This window comes from Piliocolobus tephrosceles, chromosome 8, assembly GCF_002776525.5.
Source record: "Piliocolobus tephrosceles isolate RC106 chromosome 8, ASM277652v3, whole genome shotgun sequence".
Taxonomy (NCBI): Eukaryota; Metazoa; Chordata; class Mammalia; order Primates; family Cercopithecidae; genus Piliocolobus; species Piliocolobus tephrosceles.
Genome location: NC_045441.1, coordinates 97857042 through 97873244, shown reverse-complemented (window position 1 = coordinate 97873244; position 16203 = coordinate 97857042). Strand labels below are relative to the sequence as shown.

General features: G+C 38.6%; 1 protein-coding gene across 9 annotated transcripts in view; it reads left to right on the top strand.

Moving 5' to 3' along the window:
- Window positions 1-16203, top strand: part of SRPK2 (SRSF protein kinase 2) — a 296676-nt gene that overhangs the window by 126341 nt on the left and 154132 nt on the right. For 3 of the 9 annotated variants that reach the window (XM_026446899.1, XM_026446896.1, XM_026446897.1), the window contains one exon: window positions 3303-3366. The exons of 5 other annotated variants lie outside the window; for them this stretch is intronic. In XM_026446899.1, the coding sequence (XP_026302684.1) occupies window positions 3329-3366 (38 nt within the window). In that variant the 5' untranslated portion in view covers window positions 3303-3328. Of the gene's footprint in view, window positions 1-3302; window positions 3367-3930; window positions 3963-16203 lie in introns of those variants that run through there. One more of the 9 variants, XM_026446895.1, reaches the window with a different exon arrangement.

The following is a 16203-nucleotide window of genomic DNA, read 5'->3' as shown; positions in this document are numbered from 1 at the left end:
TTTCATTACAGAAAAATAAAGTGTATAGGGTCCCAGATACTACCCTGGAAGTAATTGAAAAAAATTCCAAAACAACTGACTGACTGAGGAGGAAGGTGTTTGCAGTGTGTGTAAGAAAGTGTCCGGAGCATGGTCAAGGGAACAGATGGCTCAAGAGGTGGACGTTCAAGAGTCTGTGGATTGAGGAGCCTGGAGTCCATGTCAGTATGGAAGTCCAGGTCCCCCCGATTATGGCAGATGTTGTGGTGGAATGGAAATCAGTTAAATGGCTTCTGGAATTCTTCACGAACGTGGGGAATTACCAGACCTATGGATGATACGGACAGGGAGGAGTTGATGGTAGCATAGATGGAATATGTGGGCTTCAAAGGATACAGTATCAGAGTGTTAACGTTCCTTGATTTCTGAGTCCTTCTGAAGCTATGAACAAATCTGAAGATTTAGAGATAAGGTGAAAATGAAGTTAGAAACCTTTTCATGTATTATTAGAATCCTCTTTGGTTGGAGCTTCCAGTGTCACCAGAGTATGGTTTATAGCTTGAACTTTTCTTTCCAGTGTTTACAAGATAGGCATTAACTTCATTAGAGCTGTGTAATTTAATCTTGGGCTTTTTCATCTTAAGTGCATTGATTTACATCGGTATACTGAAGTGTGAACTTTTTGTTGTTTTGGAATAAAAACTTGCCATGATGAAGATGGATTCAAGTGTAATCTCTTTTCTGAAGCAGCGAGTTAATACATGGAGCACAATTCTTTAGAAAGGGAGGCTGAGATACAGATTAAAGTTAAGTTCCCACCTGCAGTAACACTACAGTGATAAAAAGGGGGATGTTGAGGTTGATGAGAAGAAGGAGAAGGTGGATTTAAACTATGGAAAAACCATTTAACATTAGACAGGCCTCATATCCTTCATTAACTCATTCAGTAAATAATTATTGAGAGATAAGGCAGGGAGGGCTCACCACATCCCAGGCACAATCTACTTTCATGGGTTATTTCATTAAATCCTTGCCACAGCCTTTCAGATATATGTTATTATCCTCATTTTACAGGAGAGGAGATAGAGGCTTTGAGAGTTTAAGTTATTTCCCCAAGGTCATATAGCTATTAAAAATGGCAGAGGAGGCCTGGTACGGTGGCTCATACCTGTAATCCCAGCTATTTTGGGAGGCTGAGGTGGGTTGATCATCTGAGGTCAGGAGTTCAAGACCAGCCTGACCAACATGGTGAAACCCTGTCTCTACTAAAAAGACAAAAAAATTAGCCGGGTGTGGTGGCGGGCGCCTGTAATCCCAGCTACTCTGGAGGCGGAGACAGGAGAATCGCTGGAACTCGAGAGGCGGAGGTTGCAGTGAGCTGAGATTGTGCCATTGCACTCTAGTCTGGGCAAAGAGCGAAACTCCATCTCAAAAAAAAAAAAAAAAAAAAAAAAAAGAGGCAGAGGAGCCTCTTCCTAAATCCAAGGCAGAGTCTTGAGTTTCTAACACCCTGCTCCTTCCAAAACAAGGGGAGGGGCCCTGCTGAGGGCTCACTGTGGTGCCACGTGCCTGATCCTCAAGGTGAGTCTCAGCACCACCCCAGCTGTAGGCGCTGTGCTCTCCTCTCCCAGCGGCTAGGCAGCTCGGCTACAGCCTGTGGTAGATTCTGCTCTCTCATCAGCTATTCATGCTGCTTTTATAATGTTTGTTGAAGTTATAAGCTTAAAAATTTGGGAAAAGGCCGGGCGCGGTGGCTAAAGCCTGTAATCCCAGCACTTTGGGAGGCCGAGACGGGTGGATCATGAGGTCAGGAGATCGAGACCATCCTGGCGAACACGGTGAAACCCCGTCTCTACTAAAAAATACAAAAAACTAGCCGGGTGAGGTGGCGGGCGCCTGTAGTCCCAGCTACTCGGGAGGCTGAGCCAGGAGAATGGCGTGAACCTGGGAGGCGGCGCTTGCAGTGAGCTGAGATCGGGCCACTGCACTCCAGCCTGGGCGACAGAGCGAGACTCTGTCTCAAAAAAAAAAAAAATTTGGGGGGAAAAATTCTTATTTTAACAACACTGAGAAGATATTTCTGTACAGGTCCATTGTATTTTATAAAACTAATTTTTATTCTTTTTTCATTTACATCTTCTCATATTCAACTTTGATTTATATAGTCAATATTTAAAAAAATTAAAATTTGCTTTACTGCTTAAAAAAAAAAACAAAAACTATTGAGGTCTCTTTTGAAATCCTGATACTGTTGATAACATTTTATTGGCACTACTTTATTTTTAATATGTGAACTTTTTATTATGAAAGCACACTTCAGTTTTAAAAATCCAGTTGGAAATACTTGTTAGGGGTAGGAAAACATCTTTACACATGAAATAGTCTGGGTAATAGGACCATGTCAGTTTCATTAACTTAAAATTATGTGCTTTGAGTCAGTCGTTGATGTTTTAAGGGAAACGTATTAGATTGTCTCCTTTTCTTTTCCCTCTCTTATTTTCACCCTTCCTTCCCTTTTAGTCTATTACCTCCCTTCCAAATCAGTATCAGCAATTATCTTTTAATTAAGTTGAACTGGCGCTTACATTCCTGTTTTTGATGTGTATTGTCAATCCTTTCCTAAAAGGACAAGTATATTATCCCTACTCGGTAAATGGGTGTTGCTGTTCACTTGTACTGTACTGCTAAGGAGGAGGGGAAAATTAAGGTATAAAATAAAAAGTCTCTTTCTGGAGGAGTTAGGGACACTAGATGTTAAATGTGTCTATAATTAAACACAATCAAGAAATTAAAGGTTAAACATTTTGAAATCTATACATTGGGGTTCTGGTTTAATATTTCATTCTTAAGTGACAAAAATGATTCACTGAGCCATATTTTTTAGGGCTAGTGAAATAGAAACAGCCAAGGGTTGCATATCTGTTTATTACAGCCTGTGACGTGAATACCCAGGCTTCTCAAATGATCTAAGTATATTTAATTCAGATGATGTTCAAGATGTCTTGTTTGTATTTTATTTTGCTAAATTGAAAATCATCTTGTAGAGCCATGCTAGTTCTACCTTAAAAAAGAAAACACCCCTCTGCTTTAAAGAAATGGTACTTCCTGCTTTCATAAACAGTCATGTGCATAGTTTAGCAAGGCCTGATGCCTCTGGAGCTTTTTCCCTTTATAGCACCATTGAATCCCAGTCCTAACAGAAGTACTGCGAATCTTGTGGCCTCATTCTGAACAAAAGGGATTAGAGAAGAAAAATCTCTTGATATAAGGCTTGAAAGCAAGGGCAGGCAATCTTGGTTGTGAATATTTTCTGATTTTTCCAGAAATCAAGCAGAAGATTGAGCTGCTGATGTCAGTTAACTCTGAGAAGTCGTCCTCTTCAGAAAGGTACAGCTACATCTCTTGCATGAACAATTAATGGTGTAGCATTGCTAAGAAACAAACCAGGACATATATTTTTTTTTTTCTTGTCAAGTTTGCTATATAACGTATTGTCCTGCATGCTGGTATTGTGCTGTATTGAAGATGTGTATTTGGGCAAGCAGTTCTGCTTTTGCAAAGGGTGATTGATTTTTTAAAGAAAAATTGTAAAGCCTAATCAGCTGCAGCATGCACACCATAACACAGCAGACCACTGGTTCATGTGTGACAGCTGTTGAAGGCTTTAAAAATAATTTAGCTACAAAGCAAAAAAGAAAATCTTGCTTTTTGAAAGGGAAATACTGTGAGGTTTTCTTCCTACATTTTGAGGTTGCTGCTTTACAGAATTACAAAGGTTATTTGTAAAATGTAGGTTAAAAATACTTGATTTGGGGTTGTAATACATATTTATTCTTATATGGTAAGGGAGTGCCATTTGTAAATAGCTTAGGAATTGCAAACCCACAGATTAGTCACATTCTGAAAGAGAGATATGATGCTTCTTCAAGTCTGTGCTAGGAAATGGAACAGTCACTGCATGCAGTAATGGTTCATGCCTGCAGGTAAGGACAAAATGACTCAGAAGTATTTTTAAAGCAATTATTTTATCTGTCAATCATGTGATTATATCTGTAAAGAGATATTTCATTAAAATGACTGTTTTGTCTTATGAAAAGCATTAAGATATTTTTATCTGAAGTCAGAAATAAGGCTATAGTTGTCTATTTCGATATGCAAATATTGTGTTCAGTTCTGTTTACCAAAATTGTGTATACTACATAATGTCTTAAATTGAGGTACTTGGGCATGCAGTTGATGCTTACCTTTCTCTTGGTTACCTAATAGGTTATACTTAATATTGATCTTTTATACTTAAGGTATATGTTGATTTATCTTTTCTAGGGTTAGTTTGCAGCGTTATCTTTTTTGTTCATAGATGTAATATTTAGAAAAAAATGGAGAAATAATATGGTAGTTAAGGAATGATACAGAAAAAATAGAAAAAAATATGAGTTGAAGAACCTACCATGGTAAAATGGATTTATTTAAAGTATGCTAGTATATGAAGGACATAATCTGATGTAAAATTATTTTAAATTGATTTATTAGTATAATTGGGGGAAAAGCTTCTGGCTATAACTTAGGGCATCACAAATAAAAACGATGTTACTGCTTTTGTTAGAGACTGAAAGTAGAAGATTTTAGGACTGCCAGTGTTTATTTTTGTGTGGCTTCTAACTTCTGGTTTGTGGCTAGCCATCTGATCTTAAGCATTCTGTTTGCTGAAATGAGAAATAGTCTTCAGCCTTGTGAACATTCTGCCAGTAAAATGGTGGTGATGGGAAGGGGAGAAGAGGGTGGTGTGCAGAGTGAACAAGCTGGGTGTCAGCTGTAATGTTAGTTTGGTACTAGGAAGAGCACACTTAATGAGATGACAGTAATAATTACATTAGCTTTTTGGAGTATCACAAATTCTTTACTGATAAATTGAGGGTTGGACAGAGTGGCTGAATATTATTGAGAAACAAATTAGGAGTGGATGAGGTTTTCTGGCTAAAATACATTCTGTGAGGAAAGATACTCTAAGATATTTTGGTGATTTTTATTTCTTTACCTACACTCTGGTGGTTATTTTGTTTACTTACCTACACTCTGGTGGTTATTTGAAGGAAAGGGAGGACACACGTGGTCGTAATTTTAAAGTTTAGAAATCAGCCACTATTGCTTATAACTTCATACACAGTTTTACCAGAGATATAGTTTATTATTATTTCATGGCCATTGTGCTATCCTGACTTAATGATTGATAAATGTAGCTTATAAATCAGACAACACTTTGCAAACATGGAAGCTGTTTGATTAATGTAGATATATTAAAACAAGAAGGTACTCTCCCTCACCCCTACTTTTTATTAAAAGTCATACAGTAATGAACAGTCAAATCATTTGCCTTTTTAATTTGTTTGGAGGAACTGGAAAAATAAGAATCTGAAGTTTAACAAGAATTTATGGCTTGTAACAGTATATCCCATCCAGGAATTAATACCTTATAATATCATGTAGCATTATCATTACATTCTTCAATTGCTTGTTCACCAGTCCAGCTAAGATTTTTAAGAGTTTTTGCTTTCACTTAAAAAAAAAAAAAATTAAAGTTAATGGTTTGAAGCATGGTACTCTAAATCTTAGAGATATTTGGATTTGCATATAGTCAGTGTTCCTATCTATCTACTGGTAGAAAGGATGAAGAAATCTGACTTCTTTCTTTAGCGGGGGAGAAACTGCTTGATTGTAAACAAACCAGAAGTTATTGTTTACCACCACTGATTTTGTTCCTACAGTATAGAATGATCTTTTGATAATTCAGAAAACTGGGTAGAGAAAAGTACCTCTAAATACAAAATATAAATGCAAAAATGCTGATGTGATTATTTCTAGTAATTTTTCATCTCATTTGTATCCTTCTAAAAGAACTGCTAGTCTTGCAAGAGCTTAGTATTGGTTGAATTGTTTTTGTTCAATTTTGTAAAATGGGAAAAGCAAAACAACCTAATTTATTTTTGTAGAATCTTAAGAGTCCTTCATTGAAAAATACACATACGATTTGAAGTAAAATTATAATGTAATTTGAAGGTTATTTGGGGGGATAAATTGGAAAATATTGTTATCCTAATAGATCTCAATAACACCTTGAAATCTAAAATTATGTTTTTACCTTGAATGGAACAGTGGAAGTCTGTAGAATGCCATTTTGTAGGGGAGTTATGGAGTACTTCTGTTCTGAATGGCTGACTCCTAACAACAAAGCTATCAGGGTTACAAAAAATTAGTTTATTTTTTGGTTGTGTTTTGTGTTTTGAAGAGAGAGAATAAAATTCAGCATACCCATTTTAAAACTTAAGAGCAGAGAATGCTATTGAATGAATTTTTTAAAAAATGCCTAATGATGAATAAAAAATGATGTATGTAATAGTTAAGAGGAAGATGTTTGCTGCAAGACAGTACCCTCTGGAGATTTTAGGGGTAAATCCTACTACAAATATATTCATTTTTTGAGTGCTTGTTGAATGAATGAATGAATTCATCTTGAATATACTAGAGTCGGTGCTAGACACATTTTTACTCCCTTGTTTATTCCTATTTACAGTAATAAACGTGAATATCTGATAAAAAAAAATGTAGGTTTTCAAGTTCTCGTTTCTTCATTTTGCCCTTTCTTAGCTAGAGCACTTATGGGATTTATGGGGTAATGTATGTGGGGGAGAGTAGTAGTAGTAATAACCGTAATAGCTTAAAAGGTGTAGTACAGTTGTCCCTTGGTGTCCAAGGGGGATTGGTTCCAAGATCCCCGTAGATGCCAAAATCCACAGATGCTCAAATCCTTCATATAAAATGTATTATTTGCACATAACCTGTGTGCTTCCTCCCATATGTTTAAAAACATCTCTAGATTACTTACAATACCTAATACAATGAAAATACTCTGTAAATAGTTGTTATATTAGGCCGGGCGCGGTGGCTCAAGCCTGTAATCCCAGCACTTTGGGAGGCCGAGACGGGCGGATCACGAGATCAGCAGATCGAGACCATCCTGGCTAACACAGTGAAACCCCGTCTCTACTAAAAAAATACAAAAAACTAGCCGGGCGTGGTGGCGGGTGCCTGTAGTCCCAGCTACTCGGGAGGCTGAGGCAGGAGAATGGCGTGAACCCGGGAGGCGGAGCTTGCAGTGAGCTGAGATCCGGCCACTGCACTCCAGCTTGGGCGACAGAGCGAGACTCCGTCTTAGGGAAAAAAAAAAAATTGTATTATTGTTGTATTTTATTTTTTATTGTTTTATATCCCAAATGTTTTTGATCTGTAGTGGTTCGAATCTGTGGATGTGGAGGGCTGACTCTAATCATTTATTAAACAGTCTAGATACGAGTTCTGAGTGCTTTATAGGTGGAGAGAGGGAGGAGAAAGAGAGAGAGGGAAGGAGTGTGTGTGTTGTGTGGAGAAGGAATGGTTATTGGGAAAACTCTTTAATAAATCATCCCAGAATAATCCTGGGTGAACAGAAGGTACTTTACCATACTATCATTTTTGTCAAACTATCTTGCTCTTTCTTCAGGCAAGTCATGTAAAAAAATTTTACGATTCTTAATCAGTAAAGAAATTTGAGCCCAGAGTGGTCAGAGCTGATTCCCAGTCTGTCTAGGGTAAACCCAAGTAGGGCTGAGGAGTTTGTGAGATGAGGAGATCTGAGAAGCTGAGACTGCGTTCATACATAGCATTGCCCACATCTGTTGTTGTTAAGTGTGAGTGGATGTTGTTTTAATTAATAAAGTTCACAATGAACTAAAAATTAATAACTCATAATAGTGTTATATAAGTTTGCATTTTCTCAGGGAACAGATACTGAAAGGATAATTTTTTTTTTGGCATGTTTGTGGGTTTTTGATGTCTTTTAGTGTTTAAAGGGAACTCTTTATACTTGTAGCTCAATAGATAAGAACTCCTAGCCTAGATCCTTAACATTCCACTTAGCTAGCAAATACTGACTTCACAAATTGTAGCTGTCTTGTTCAGGAGAGGAGAGGAAACGGAGAGGGAGAGAGTGTCGTCGTAATATTTATGCTGTGGCCTATACTCTACCAGTGCTGAATAAAAAGGATTGGTGAGAATTGATGAAGATTGTGTGTTGTCTCTTCTCCAATATAAGGGCATTTCAAATCCATAAGGAACCCAGGCTGTTTTTGTGTATGTATTTTAATTGTTCTCTTCTTATTTTGGTGCCTCTTATGCAAAGGTGAAAATGATATATAGTGGTGTGTGGATGCAGAGAGCAAAAAGATATGCCTGAAAAAAATAAGGAGAAAGGAAGGGAGAAAATTCAAAAGTGAGGAAGGTACCAGAGGAAGAGAGAAAGAAGTAAAAAGGATCCTGGACCAAGATATCTTTGATTTGCTCTTAAGTTGATATATTTTCTTTTATGATGTGTGGTGGACTAAGAGCAGTTATAGGAGGAGAACCAAAGGGTCTTTCTTCATTGTTTTCCCCTCCTCCTCCCGTTGCAATGCAAAGACTAGGACAAACATTTGTTGGTAACTATTTTTCCCTTTTCCAATCCCTGCTCTGCCACTGTTGGCTTTCTTTCTCTCCTTGTAGAGATGTGCTTGTTCCCGAATGAGATGACATAGTGGTTGATTGTGTTGTCTTCTCATCGCTCAATTCTTTAATTTTTATTAGTATTTTTATTGAAGATACATATATGGGATAGTACACAGATCATAGATCTTTATGAAAGACAATTTATTGAAACTTTTTTTTTTCATTTGTGTGTGTGTGTGTGTGTGTGTGTGTGTTGTGCCTAAGAAATCTTTGCCAAGCCTGGATTCACTAATATTTTCTGCTAGATTGACTTTTAGGAGTTATAGGATCTTAACATTTAAGTCTGTGATTAATTTGGGGTTTTAGTATTAAGGTAAATATTGAGATTCGGTTTTATGCATATGGCAATTAAGTTGTGTCTGTTTTTGAACATTATATAAATGGAAACCCTCTGTATATGCTTTTGGTCTGTTTTCTTCTGGTGTTACCTATGTGAGGTTCATCCATGTTGTTGTGTGTAGTTGTAATTGATTCAGTCTCATGTCTGTGCAGTATTCATGAATATACCTCAGTTCATTCATTCTGTTAATGAGCATTTGGGAGGCTTACAGTTTGTGGTTATTAGGGATAGTGCTGCTATGAGCATTTCTTTTTCTTTTTGAAATGGAGTTTCACTCTTTTGCCCAGACGGGAGTGAAGCGGAGCGATCTCAGCTCACTGCAACCTCCGCCTCCTGGGTTCAAGCAATTTTCCTGCCTCAGCCTCCAGAGTAGCTGGGATTACAGGCCTGCACCACCACGCCTGGCTAATTTTTGTATTTTTAGTAGAGACGGGGTTTTGCCATGTTGGCCAGGCTGGTCTCGAACTCCTGACCTCAGGTGATCCCCCCCCCCCCCCCCCTCAGCCTCCCAAAGTGCTAGGATTACAGGTGTGAGCCACCTTGCCCAGCCTGCTGTGAGCATTTCCATACATGTCTTTTGGTTAATGAAGCTTGCATGCATTTGTTTAATATATTCCTAGAAGTGCAGTTGCTGAGTTTTAGTGGATATTGTCAGTTTTCCAAAGTGAAGGTACCGCTCTTTACTTCCACCAACTGTGTATGCTCCAGGTTCTTTTCAATTTGGTATTGTATATATTTTTTTCCTTTGCTTCCTTTCTCTCCTTTTCTCCCTTCCTTTTTCCTTGTTAGCATTCTGGTGGCTCTACCAGTGTTAGCCAGAGTTTGCACCATTTTGAGGAGGATTAGAAGCAGAAACTGGACTATTTCGGAACATCTGCGTTCATGAGGGGGAACAGAATTAGAAGTATATAGCAGTAAGCGACCCTAGGGTGTTGTTGTTGGAGACATTGCTTTCCCACGGACTGATGATAGTCTTGTAACTGGATTCTGGAGGCCGCATGTATTAACATTAGTTTTCAGACTTGGTTTCAGTAGCAAAACCTTTCTTTCATCAAACCTTAATAGGAAGTTATCATGTAAAATATATAAAGAAGATGCTTAGTTTGGGAGCTGGGGAATGTAAATCAGAGCCACAGTTTTTGATGCTTAGCCATCTCCCTTGGAGCCACTTCCTCGAGCTCCAGTCCTCTTTACTTCAAGCCCGTGAGGTAGGTAGGCCACCTTAGGTCTGACCAAGAAATGATGATATTTTGATAAGTTTTAAGCTGTTCCTAGTCTCTGAAATCTATGTATCATATACCTAAATAAAAGTACAGTGTTAGTTTCCAGTAAAACACTGGACAGTGTTCTGATCTGGTTTTCTGTTGGCCATTATTTATTTGGTCTAGATGTAGTAGTTTCTACATTATTTTGTAATCAATTTTGATTCTGTCTGTTTAGTGATGCTTTTCTGGAGGGTTGCTTACATTACAGCCAGAGCAAACCTTTCAGAACACAAATCTGATCAGGTAGGTCATTCCACGTTTAAAACCTTTCAACTGTCTTCCCCTTGTGCTTGGGAGTTCAAAAAAAAAACTACCTCGGTCAGTGAGTACCTCTTTTCTCTGTCCTCATCTCCCTCTCCAGCCTTGTCTCATATATCTCTTCCTTTGGTCATGTCCTGGCTGTTTCGCTGTTCCCATCCCTCCTATGGCAAGGAAGCTCTGCCTGTATCAAATTACAGGACCATGTACTTCTCCTTTGTAGCATTTGTCACAGCTGCTGTTTGACAGTGGGGAGTATCAGTGACATTTGGTCTACTTACTGGCTTACTCACTGTTAACCCCACCTTATGATCTTATATATGGAAGTGCTTTCATCACAAAATGTCAACAAAACAAAGAATGTTCATTTGCAGTTTACAAATTATGAGCTTTATAGGAAGATTTCATTGGTATGGGGAGTCATCTCTGTGGTATTGGCATAGATTAATAATCATAAACCAATTTTGTTAACTTACAAACTGTCAAGGTTACAGGTCTTAGGTTTTTCTATCACCATAAAAGTGCACAGCTTATTGTTACATTTATTTTTCATTTAATATACAATGGAAATTAAATTTGGACACTCCATCTCTGTGCCAAAATGGCAACATCAAAGCATAGTCATTTACATCCCCAATATTAGTATTTTGTGTATCACCTTGGTGTTTTTTGGTCACATTTGCACTCCACACTGTATTTTTTTTTTTTAATTTAAGTTCTAGGGTACATGTGCACAATGTGCAGGTGTGTTACATAGGTATACATGTGCCATATTGGTTTGCTGCACCCATCAACTTGTCATTTACATTAGGTATTTCTCCTAATGCTATCCCTCCCCCAGCCTCCCACCCCTAACAGGCTCCAGTATGTGATGTTCCCCACCCTGTGTCCATGTGTTCTTGTTATTAAACTCCCACCTATGAGTGAGAACATGTGGTATTTGGTTTTCTGTCCTTGTGATAGTTTGCTTAGAATGATGGTTTCTAGCTTCATCCATATCCCTGCAAAGGACATGAACTCATCCTTTTTTATGGCTGCATAGTATTCCATGGTGTATATGTGCCACATTTTCTTAATTTAGTCTATCATTGATGGACATTTGGGTTGGTTCCAAGTCTTTACTATTGTAAATAGTGCTGCAGTAAACATACCTGTGCTTGTGTCTTTATAGTAGCATGATTTATGATCCTTTGGGTATACACCCAGTAATGGGATGGCTAGGTCAAATGGTATTTCTAGTTCTAGATCCTTGAGAAATCGCCACACTGTCTTCTGCAAAGGTTGAAATAATTTACACTCCCACCAACAGTGTAAAAGCATTCCTGTTTCTCCACATCCTCTCCAGCACCTGTTGTTTCCTGAGTTTTTAATGATCACCATTCTAACTGATGTGAGATGGTATCTCATTGTGGTTTTGATTTGTATTTCTCTGAGGATCAGTGATGATGAACATTTTTTCATATGTATGTTGGCTGCGTAAATGTCTTCTTTTGAGAAGTGTCTGTTCATATCCTTTGCCCACTTTTTGATGGGATTGATTTTTTCTTGTAAATTTGTTTAAATTCTTTGTAGATTCTGGATATTGGCCCTTTGTGAGATGGGTAGATTGCAAAAATTTTCTCCTATTCTCTAGGTTGCCTTTTCACTCTGATGATAGTTTCTTTTGCTGTGCAGAAGCTCTTCAGTTTAATTAGATCCCGTTTGCCTATTTTGGCTTTTGTTGCCATTGCTTTTGGTGTTTTAGTCATGAAATCTTTGCCCATGCCTGTGTCCTGAATGGTATTGCCTAGGTTTTCTTCTAGGGTTTTTATGGTGTTAGGTCCTTCATTTAAGTCTTTAATCCATCTTGAGTTAATTTTTGTATATGGTCTAAGGAAGGGATCCAGCTTCAGCTTTCTACATATGGCTAGCCAGTTTTCCCAGCACCATTTATTAAATAGGGAATCCTTTCTCTGTTGCTTGTTTTTGTCAGGTTTGTCAAAGATCAGATGATTGTAGATGTGTGGTGTTATTTTCTGAGGCCTCTGATCTGTTCCATTGGTCTAGATAGCAGTTTTGGTACCAGTACCTTGCTATTTTGGTTACTGTAGCCTTGTAGTATAGTTTGAAGTCAAGTAACGTGATGCCTCCAGCTTTGTTCTTTTTGCTTAGGATTGTCTTGGCTACATGGGCTCTTTTTTGGTTCCATATGAACTTTAAAGTAGTTTTTTCCAATACTGTGAAGAAAGTCATTGTTAGCTTGATGGGGATGGCATCGAATCTATAAATTACCTTGGGCCATTTGGCTATTTTCACGATACTGATTCTTCCTATCCATGAGCATGGAATATTCTTCTATTTGTTGGTGTCCTCTTTTATTTTGTTGAGCAGTGGTTTGTAGTTCTCCTTGAAGAGGTCCTTCACATCCCTTGTAAGTTGGATTCCTAGGTATTTTATTCTCTTTGTAGTAACTGTGAATGGGAGTTCACTCATGATTTGGCTCTCCGTTTGTCTGTTATTGGTGTATAGGAATGCTTGTGGTTTTTGCACGTTGATTTTGTATCCTGAGACTTTGCTGAAGTTGCTTATCATCTTAAGGAGATTTTGGGGTGAGACAATGGGTTTTTTTAAACATACAATCATGTCAACTGCAAACGGGGACAATTTGACTTCCTCTTTTCCTAATTGAATACCTTTGTTTCTTTCTCTTGCCCGATTGCCCTGGCCAGAACTTCCCACATTATGTTGAATAGGAGTGGTGAGAGAGGGCATCCTTGTCTTGTGCCGGTTTTCAAAGGGAATGCTTCCAGTTTTTGCCCATTCAGTATGATATTGGCTGTGGGTTTGTCATAAATAGCTCTCATTATTTTGAGATATGTTCCATCAATACCTAGTTTATTGAGCGTTTTTTCACATGAAGCTCTGTTGAATTTTGTCGAAGGCCTTTTCTGTATCTATTGAGATAACCATGTGGTTTTTGTTGTTGGTTCTGTTTTTATGTGATGGGTTACGTTTGTTGATTTGCATATGTTGAACCAGCCTTGCATCCCAGGGATGAAGTCGACTTGATTGCGGTGAATAAGCTTTTAATGTGCTGCTGGATGGTTTGCTGGTATTTTATTGAGGGTTTTCACATCGGTATTCATCATGGATATTGGCCTAAAATTCTCTTTTTTTAATTGTGTCTCTACCAGGCTTTGGTATCAGGATGGTGTTGGCCTGATAAACATAAAAGCATGGTCATTTACATCCCAGATATTAGTATTTTGTGTATCACCTTAGTTTTTTTGGGTCACATTTGCACTCCACACTGTATTTTTTTTTTTTTTTTTTTTTTTTTTTTTGTGAGACAGAGTTTCGCTCTTGTTGCCCAGGCTGGAGTGCAATGGCATGATCTCGGCTCACTGCAACTTCTGCCTCCCGAGTTCAAGCGATTCTCCTGTCTCAGCCTCCCAAATAGCTGAGATTACAGGCGCATGCCGCCATGCCCAGCTAATTTTTGTATTTTTAATAGAGATGGGTTTTCATCATATTGGTCAGGCTGGTGTAGAACTCCAACCTCGTTGTCTGCCAGCCTCCCCTGCCAAATTGCTGGGATTATAGCTGTGAGCCCCTGCACCTGGCCTGATATCATGCTTTTTTTTTTTTTTTTTTTTTTGAGATGGAGTCTTGCTCTGTCACCCAGGCTAGAGTGCAGTGACACGATCTCGGCTCACTGCAACTTCTGTCTCCTGGGTTCAAGCGATTCTCCTGCCTCCCCCTCCCAAGTAGCTGGGACTATAGGCGTGTGCCAGCGCGCTTGGCTAATTTTTTGTATTTTTAGTAGAGATGGGGTTTCACTGTGTTAGGATGGTCTTGATCTCTTGACCTCGTGATCTGCCTGCCTCGGCCTCCCAAAGTGCTGGGATTACAGGTGTGAGCCACTGCGCCCGGCCATGCTTTTTTATTTTTAAATTTCTTAAAATAAATGTAAAACCTTTTAATGCTTTTTGAAGCTTAATTTTCTTTAAAAAGGAATCTTTATATCACTACCAGAAATAGAGAACCTGTATTGTTTGCCTTAAAAAGAAATTATGGTTAAGTCCTATCTAGATTCTGTTGTCTGATAAAGGCTCCAAGCCTGAGCCATATACTCTCTGTGTTTACAAGGGAAGTTAAATTGGCAAGTGTCATAAAGGGACATAAATATGTGTTAGCACCAAAGTGAGACTTGTTCTATCATACACCCAGATAGTTTGAAAGAACGCTGGAAAAGGAATAACTTCCTCAGTATTTGATTCAGTGTAATTCAATACCAGGTTTCAAGTATCCACTGAGATCATTTTGCATGGCAGCAGTGGCACTTCCTCTTCTCTTTGGGATCCTCTTCTCCTCCAGCAATGTAGATTATGATGAATTTATCAGGGAGGTTCTGAACAAATTCGAGCAGCTATTATAATAACAATAGCAACAATAAAAACTCTACTTTCAACAGTCATAGTGCAGATTCCTTTTGTAACAATCTTTTATGTACTGGGGCTGGAAGAAATTAAGACTAATCTTAGTAGATTATATTTGTTATCCATCCACCCAACATTTTTTCAGCAGCTACTATGCACTAGCCACTTAGAGATTTGGAAATCAGGGAGCCACAAAGGCAGCACAGAAATGTAGGAATTGTACAGAATATCAATGTACAAACCTTGCATGGAAGACACATTCACGGGTGACTGGCCCCTGGAATAACTTGTTTCTTGGATATGCGGTGCTAAGCACTCTCATGGACAACACTACAGCGAGTAGCCTTTGGCACTCCTTAGAAAGAATTGCACATAACTAATAATTGCATTTCTGGGAAACCTATTTTAAATGATCAGAGATATGGTAAAGAGGTTACAAACACAGTTGCTTACCAAGAGTATGTCCAGTGAATGGCTGCAGCCAGGTGGGGAGCACAGAAACCGGAGACGATGACACCATCTAGAGGTGGGTGCTGATCGGCTCTCTTGCTGATTGCAGCCATGTATAAATACAGGGCAGGTTTTGCTGACTCTTGTGATTTTTTTAGTACAAGTTGAACATTTGGATTTTTATGTCAGATCTCTTCATTTTAAATGCTTGTGTGTCTGAGCACAGTGGCTCATTCCTGTAATCCCAGGGAGGCCAGAGTGGGAGGATTGTTTGAGGCCAGGAGTTCAAAACCAGTCCAAGTAACATACCAAGACCCCCATCTCTACAAGAAAATTTAAAAATAAGCTGGGCATGGTGATGTGTACCTGTAGTCCCAGCAATTCAGGAGGCTGCGGTGAGAGGATCACTTGAGCCTGGGAGTTTGAGGTTACAGTGAGCTGTGATTGTACCATTGCACTCCAACCTGGGTGACAGAGTGAGACCCTGTCTCTAAAAATATATACATAATGGTGCAAGTTAGAAACAAAACAGAAACTCAGAACAGCCTTAAAAATAAGAATATCTACTCTTCAGATTCAGTCTGTGGTAAATATTTTTCTTCTGTGCTGTAGCACATTGATTCTCAGTTTGTGAGCTACAGACTTGTGCAGACTTCTTATAAGGGATTTTTAAATCCTGTGAGTACTAAGCATAAACTGTAGATTGAAATAGTGGAAGTAAAATTATCTCGATGCTCACAGGTGTGTCTCTGGATTTTTCTGAGATTTCAGGCATGCCAAACACTGCTGACCACTGCTCTAATAACCATACTAAAATAACATTACAAAAGTCAATAAGGTATTAACTATATGGAATAGGAAGAGCCCGGACAGGTGTGCATTTCTCTCGCGCTCTCTCTCTCTCTCTCTCTCTCGCGCT